Source organism: Macrobrachium rosenbergii, chromosome 12 (assembly GCF_040412425.1).
Source record: "Macrobrachium rosenbergii isolate ZJJX-2024 chromosome 12, ASM4041242v1, whole genome shotgun sequence".
Classification (NCBI taxonomy): Eukaryota; Metazoa; Arthropoda; class Malacostraca; order Decapoda; family Palaemonidae; genus Macrobrachium; species Macrobrachium rosenbergii.
In genome coordinates, this window is record NC_089752.1 from 84984973 (window position 1) to 84993169 (window position 8197).

At 50.0% G+C, this 8197-nt stretch overlaps 1 protein-coding gene across 1 annotated transcript; it reads left to right on the plus strand.

Annotated features, from left to right (window-relative positions):
• The first annotated feature begins 5823 nt into the window (after positions 1-5823).
• LOC136844118 (uncharacterized) lies at positions 5824-6531 on the plus strand. Its single transcript, XM_067113131.1, has one exon. It carries the CDS (start codon positions 5824-5826, stop codon positions 6529-6531), a length of 708 nt encoding a protein of 235 aa, XP_066969232.1.
• Positions 6532-8197: the final 1666 nt, after the last annotated feature.

Here is an 8197-nt window from a genome sequence, read left to right on the forward strand (position 1 = left end):
TGTGATACACAATGTGTGACATTTGTATAAATACGCATAAAGTAAAAATGATTAAAATGCGTGACCTGGCACGTTTTAGGCGTGACTAATTGAGCTTGAAGAAAATGGGAAGTCACCAAAGAAAACAAGCTCAGCGGAGACTTAATTAATGGCGCCGCCGAAACACTATCCTGGCGCCGATGTGGTGACTTTACAAATACTCCCAAGACGAGGACGCGTCTGACTAATCCCTGTATCTGCTGGGACGCTGAAGGGTGCCGCGGCTCCTTGAAGATAACGGAGGGGCCTCCCGCCTGTGAGGCTGCTGGTTGGGCGGTCCCTTCCTGGGGCGGCTGCGCCTGCGGGGGTGAGGGCGTGCTGGAGTGCGGTTGGGCGGAAGGGGTGCTGCGTCGCTGCCGGGACTCTCCGACAGGAAGGCGGGCTTTAACCGGTCTATGGAAACCCAGTCGTCCTTGCCTGGGAGTGCCAGCTGGAACGCCTTGCTGTTCCGTTCCAGCACGTGGAAGGGTCCCCTGTAGGGCTTAGTTAGTGGTGGACGGACGGCGTCGACTCTGACGAAGACGTGGGTGGCGGATGACAGCTGTGGCGGCATGAAGGTGGTTGCTTTGTCGATGTATGAGCGCCTGCAAGGGGCGAACTTGCCGGCCACGTCGCGGAGCCTCTGCAGTGATGGGGAGTGGCGTTCATCCGTCACGAGCTCTCCCGGCACCACGAGGGGTTCCCCATAGGTTTGTTCAGCTGCGGATGGGGTGCCGTCGGCTCTGGGGGCGGTCCTCAACCCGAGGAGGACCCACGGCAGCTGATGTTTCCAGTCCTCGGCGGTGCAGCGGGCCATGAGGATGACTTTAGGGACCTGTGGAACCGTTCGACCAGGCCGTTGGCGCTGGGTTGTACGCTGTGGTGGTGTGGTGCGTGGTTCCCAGCAGTTGAGCCAGGGCAGACCACAACTCGGAGAGGAAAGCGGGGCCCCTGTCGGTTGTGATGTGGTCCGGGGCGCCGGCGGCTAACCCAACTGGAGAGCAGGGCCTCGGCGCACGCGCTGGCGGTGGCTTCTTGCATGGGTGTGGCCGGGCCACCTCGTCGAACGGTCTACCACCGTCAGGAGGTATCTGGATCCGCCTGATGGGGAAGGGGCCCGACGACGTCGATGTGGATGTGGCCGAAGTGGCGCCCTGGCTGTGGGAACTCGCCTACCCCCAACTGCGTGTGACGACCCACTTTACTGGTCTGGCACTGCAGGCACTGTTTTGCCCAGGCCGTGGCGTCCTTTTGCACCCCATGCCAGACGAACTTTTTTGAAAGCAGTTTGGCCGTGGTCCTGCCGGAGGGGTGTGAGAGGCCGTGAATTATGTTGAATACCTGGCGGCGGCGTGAGGCTGGAACCAAGGGCGGGGCTGGCCTGTGCTGATGTCACAGAGCAGGCTGGGGCCTTCGGGGCGAGGGTCACGTCCCGCCACTTGAGGGATGTGATGGCGGTGCGGTATGCTGGGGTTTCTGGGTCAGCGGCCTGTTCTCTGGCAAGGTCCTGGTAATCTACACCAAGCTGCACTGCGTTCAACTCGACTCTGGAGAGGCGTCTGCTACGGGATTTTTCTTGCCGGGAGGTACCTGACGGAACAGGTAAATTCGGCTATGGCTGAGAGGTGGCGCTGCTGTCTGGAAGACCATCGTCCCCTGCTTCATGAAGGCGTGAACCAGTGGCTGGTGGTCTGTGAAGATTGTGAAGGGCGTCCCCTCCAGGAGGAACTTGAAGTGCCGAACTGCGCGGTACATCGCGCAGAGTTCCCTGTCGAAGGTGCTGTAGCGGGTCTCTGCGGGACTGAACTTCTTGCTGAAGAAGGCGATGGGCTGGGGGGCGCCGTTGATGATTTGCTCCAGAACAGCACCGCAGGCGGCGTTACTGGCGTCTGTCGTCAGCTGGAGGAGCCTTGGGATCCTGGTGTGCCAAGGCGGTTGCCTTGGTGAGGCGGCCTTCGTCAGGAAAAGGCCTGCTGCTGGCTGGGTCCCCAAGACAGGGACTTCGGTTGACCTTTTAGGACTTCCGTCAGGGGGGCCGTGGTGTGCGCGATCCTGGGGATGAACCGCCTGTAGAAGTTTACCATCCCAAGGAACTCCTGGACGGCCTTGATGGAGGTGGGTGTCGGGAACTTGGCTACGGCTGCCACTTTCGATGTAAGAGGGCGGACGCCTGTCGGAGACACCTCGTGACCCAGGAATTCTGCTTTCTGGACGCCGAAGGTACACTTGTCGAAACGGACGACAAGGCCGTTCTCTTGGAGGCGCTGGAGGACTGCTTTGATGTGTCTCTGGTGTTCGCTGTGAGACCTGGAAAATATGAGAATGTCGTCGACGTAGCAGACGCAGAATTTTAGGTCCCCCAGGATGCTGTCCATGAGCCGCTGGAAGGTGGCCCGGCGTTCCTCAGCCCGAAGGTGGAGAAGGCGAACACATAGGACCCGAAGGGCGTGATGATGGCTGTCTTTGGTATGTCCTCTGGCGCAACAGGTACCTGGAAATAAGATTTAAGAAGGTCCAATTTAGTGAATATTTTGGCCCGTGAAAGGAGGCCGTGAGGTCTTGCATGTTGGGTAGAGGGTAGTGGTCGGGCTCTGTTGCAATGTTGAGCCGCCTGTAGTCACCGCAGGGTCTCCAGGAGCCGTCCGGTTTCTGCACCATGTGGAGGGGGAGGCCCATGGATTGGAGGCTTTCCTGCAGATGCCCATCTGTTCCATCTCCGCGAATGCTTTTTCGCCTCCTGAAGGCGCTGAGGGGGAAGCCTGCGGAACCGCATGTGTCGGGGCCCTTTAGTCACTATATGGTGGTATATGCCGTGCTTGGCTGGGGCCCCGGGGACTTGGCGAAGCTCGGGCTTAAATACCTCAGGGAACTCCGACAGTAGGTGTGCATACTGGTGGGGGGCGACGGCGCTGATGGTGGGTCTGGGTCCCGCCGTTAACGGGAGAGACCGGCAGGAGTCGGTATCGAGGAGGCGCTTGCGCCCCACGTCGACTAGCAGGCCGAAGTGCGCCAGAAAATCGGCCCCCAGGAGTGGGGTTCCTACGTCCGCGACGATGAAGTCCCAGGAGTAACTCTGGCCAAGGATGGAGATCGACAGGAGCCTGGTGCCGTAGGAGAGGATGGGGGTTCCGTTGGCGGCCGTCAGGAAAGCGGCCGGGTCTGGTGTCTGGTTGCGGTCCTCTCTGGATGCTGGGAAGACCGATTTAAAGGCTCCTGTGTCGACCAGCATCATCCTGCCGGAGACGGTGTCGCGGACGTAAAAACCTACTGTTTTTGAGGCCCTGGGTTCTTCGGCTGCCATGGCGGCCTGTCCTGCTGGCCGCCGCCACCCCCGTTTTTTGAACGGGTGAACGAGCAGGGCGGCAGGCAGTTTCGGGCGTCCTTTCCGAACCACTTGTGGTAGCGACAGAAGCCCGGGGACCTCCATCTGCTGTGGTTCGGTGGACGTCTGTTGGCGATGGCGTTGACGGGCTGCTCTACGTCCTCTTCAGGCTGGACGGAGCTGACCGGCTGTGTGGCCGGTTTTAGCCGCTGTGAAGCCTTGACGGAGTCTGTGAGGTGTTGCGCCGTCTCTGAGGTCCTCGACAGGCATGGTGTAGGGGTGAGCGATCTGGTTGCGTGCCTCCGGGAGGAGTTGGTGAAGGTAGATTTCCCGTGTGAAGCTTATCTCCTGCCGCTTCTTTGTGCCACCCAAGTCTGGTAGTGACAGGAGATCTACGACCATGCCCCAAGCGTCTCTTGAGTTGAGGTCGTGGCGTGGATTTATGGCAAGGTCGATAGCACGGGCGGCCCGCTCGGCGATGGGCAGGAGCAAGCTTCGAGGAGGAACTTTTTGTGGTGCTGTATGTGAGGGTGTGTGTTTGGTACTCGTGAGATGAGTTTTCTGTACACGTCCTCCGGAAGGGTTGTTGAGCACTGTGTCGGCCTGTACGATTTCGTCCATCAGGTCCGCGATTCTGAAGTGGCTCTCCACCCTGCGCAGCCACATCGATGGGTTCCCCTGCGTAAACGGGCGGCAGCTTTACGGTGAGGGCGGCCCGCGATTGTGTTGCCCGGCCGTCGTGTGTTCGGGGCGCTGGTGTGGAGTTGCGGGAGGGCCTCGATGCGCGGGGCGGGGCGGGTGTGATGGGAGGTAGGTAAACCTCCGAGTCCGCGGGGTCCGCGTTTAACTGCATGAAGGAGGATATCCGCGTCCATGCTCGCTCCTTTGACCCCTTACTGGAGTGGGGTATTTTCGCGTCGTACGCACTTTTTCGTGCGCGTGTGGTTCCGCTAGTGACGCTGGTGGGGTACGCCGGCGAGAGTCAGCACGCTCAAACGCTGGTTACAGCGCTGTGTTTAGGCCGCTAAGAGCGTTTTGGAGAAATCCTGGAGCCAAGACTAAGTGGGGGTCACCACTGTAAGGTGTCAAAGAAACGAGCAGGTAAAAGTTACTGCTACTTTATTACAGGTCCAGGCAGCTTATATAGCGGCCGACTGACGCCGGCCCGCGAGAGACAATGGAATTGACTGTGACCTGAGGTCGAAACAATAAACAATAATATACAGTGAACGAGTACAAATTACAATACAAAAAACAGAGCTACAATATGGATACAGTCTTGATGCCTGTGAATGAAGAAACATGTGATACACAATGTGTGACATTTGTATAAATACACATAAAGTAAAAATGATTCAAATGCGTGACCTGGCACGTTTTAGGCGTGACTAATTGAGTTTGAAGAAAATGGGAAGTCACCAAAGAAAACAAGCTCAGCGGAGACTTAATTAATGGCGCCGCCGAAACACTATCCTGGCGCCGATGTGGTGACTTTACAAGTCTCCCGAGTCGGCCCTCATATAATATATCATTAATAGCTTTTCTAGCGTAAATTTGCTGGTTTTCTTCTAATTTTTTAAATTCCTCTGCCCAGCTCTGTCCTAATGGATCCACACCCTCGTCCTTTTCAAGGTGCTTACAAGCTAACTCTAGTAATTCTATTTTTTTCCCCTCAGCAGCAACTTTTCTTTTCTTTGTGGATTTTTGTGTGTCACATCCAGAGGTCCCTGGTGCCTAGAAAACACGGGGAATGGTTGAAAGTCAATTATTACATTATATATTGTGATAAACATCATATAAAATCTTAACATTACAGACAAATGTGTCTTGTGTCAAGAAATTAACTAAAGCACGGGTTTTCTCTCTCGGGTTTCTGACAGGGACGGATCCAGGGGGTATGGGGATGCATCCTCCCACTGGTCCAAAAAAAAGATTGTACTAAAGACCGACCCAAACTAAGCTTAATTAAACAGTCAGTGAGGATGTGATCCCCCTGCCCTCAAGCAAAAAAAAAAAAAAATAATATATATATATATATATATATATATATATATATATATATATATATATATATATATATATATATATATATATATATATATATATATATATATATATATATATATATATTTAGAGATTTTGTTTGTGAATAAAAACAAAATATATATATAAATGGAAGATTTTCCTCCCCCACCCCCTCCCACAAAAAAATTCTGGATCCGTCCCTGGTTCGTGAACCCCCAGGGATTCACAACATTTCCATTGGCATTTAGATGACTGATGAAAAAAAATATCTAAAAGTTAATTCTGCAGAGAAAGAGAGAGAAAAAGGGGCCGGATTGTGTGTGTGTTCCTTTGATGATATCTTTAGTAGTATCATTCTATAATGAATTTGTAACCAAATTAACATTTAAGGGTATTATTTGGAAGATATTTATGTATCCTATTAATATTCACAGATACCAGAGAGCGAGGAGGAATGGATGTCAGTGTCTGAAGAGTTTGATCGGAAATGGGACTTTCCTCACTGCCTCGGAGCTATTGATGGAAAACATGTTAAAATTACAAAGCCATATAACTCTGGTTCTTACTACTATAATTATAAAGGTACTTTTAGTGTAGTTTTAATGGCTATAGTTAATGCCAAATGTCAGTTCCTTATGGTACATATAGGAACAAATGGAAGAGTCTCAGATGGGGGTGTTTATGGAAACACAAGATTTAGTCAGGACTTAAAAGAGGATAAACTACACATTCCTGCACCAAGCCCTCTACCAGGAACAACTGATCCTGTTCCTTATGTTTTAATAGGGGATGATGCGTTCCCTCTGTTGGAGAATATCATGAAGCCATATAGTCATGCCAATCTTACTAAAGAACAACAGATATACAATTATAGGGTGTCACGAGCCAGAAATGTAGTGGAAAGGACCTTTGGCATGTTGTCATCTAGGTTTCGTATTTTACACTCGACAATCAATCTATCCCCAACTAAAGTGTCCAAAATAATCCTTGCATGTTGCTACTTGCATAATGATATGAGTGGAGATGGAGAACAATATGTAGAAAGTATCAGTAGAAGGCAGCAGCTCATTCCTTTTGAACCAACTGTTCAACAGTCTTCATTGTCAGCCAAGGATGTACGCAATAAGTATTGTCAGTATTTCAATGGCCCAGGATGGATGCCCTAGCAAGTATGTAGGATCACATGGAAGTTATAGCTGAACTAGAATTTATATAGCTTGATTACATATTGTTTAGGGTAGCTGTGCATTATGTTCTCGTACATGGTACTCTTGTGCTTTACAAATCTAGCAAATTAGCTAAACATAGGTAATTATTTGTGCATTGTTGTAGACATACTGACAGTACATATATAATACATTCACGAACTCTAATACACTGGAAGCTACATTAATAATTATGTAGACCGCAACCATGATTTATTTATTTTCATTATTTGATGTACTATCATTAAGATATGTGATTCTCTACACTGACAATTACCATTATCTCTTGATAACATCAGGTTTATCAGATATAAACTGATACTACTTGGATATACTGAAAGTTGTATCTGTATCTACAGAGTGTAAAAAAACTACCTAAATATATATACATTGCATTAAATGTGTTTGAATATTTCCTCAACTCTTCATCAATGTCTATTGTAGATATCCCTTCTTCCTGAATTTCCTGGTCTCGGAGAAAATTTAGAGCACCGAAAAACCATAAGGAGGGTACATACATGTCTTCAGTTGCAGCACCAGATTTCTCACTTTGAACCACCTTTTTTAATTCTCTCCTGTAGCTAGTACGAAGAGAGTTAATTTTCTTTGGTATCATATCCTTGGTGGCATTTGGGATGTGTTCTCTCAATTTATCAAGCAATTTTTGCTGACACTTTGCCTTTAGTGTCCTATTTTTGTATTCCTCACTTTTAACCTTCCAAAGACATGGAAATGATTGATAGAGTTCAATGAACTCTATCCAAAATTCTTGGTTATCCTGTGTGTTCGCCATGGTTGATGGTGACCAAATGAGCATGTATGATCAAACACCACTACAGACTCGTCAAGCATTCTGGTCAAACGTCTTGTTGGACAAGCTAGCTTCAAACTGCTTGTTCAATCCTTCAAACAAGCCTCTACATTCTCAAATTGGATTGTCCAACGCCAATTTGATCATACATGTATGATAGTCTGTAGGGCGCTTAAAGGACCCCATAGACGTTACGATCGCCAGATACGGTCGTTTCAACAGGAAGTAAACCTCAATGTTTGTGGTGTTCTCTTCCGGCCAAAAGCGGGCGGAGTCCGTCGGCCTCTCCGACCAGCTCGCAACTGGCCATTGTCAGATTCGTGGCCGCTTCCGTTGTAGTTCAGGTGGCCGGAAGCCTCCACGTTTATAGCATGATCTCACGATTTACTTCAGTTTCAACTATACGCCGAAAGGGAAACATAGCAGCCAGTCGGCAGATGAGTTCTTGGAGGAGTTTATCGAGCATCGAAGGAAAGCGAGATGAGGCTTTGATAAATTAGTTTGAAAATTACAGGAGGAGGATGCAATATATATATATATATATTTCTGAGTTCAGTCCCGTGTCAGCCGGTGAAATTCCATTACAGCACGAATTTCTAGGTATAATAATGCTAGATATACCAGAGAAAAAGAGCTTTCAGGAAAGCTGGGGTTACTACCCCCAGTCGAGCGTCTTCTAGGAAGACATCGGTATAAGGAAGGGTGAGTGAAATACCACTACCACGGAAACATACTCGAAAGATCTCTCCTTATCAAAACCCCCGGAACAGAGCAGTGAGCCGTTACAGCCCCTACACTCAACACCCGCCAGGACGG

Excerpts from the sequence above, each read along its gene's own strand:
- LOC136844118 (XM_067113131.1), top strand. The coding sequence starts at position 5,824 with ATGTCAGTGTCTGAAGAGTTTGATCGGAAATGGGACTTTCCTCACTGC.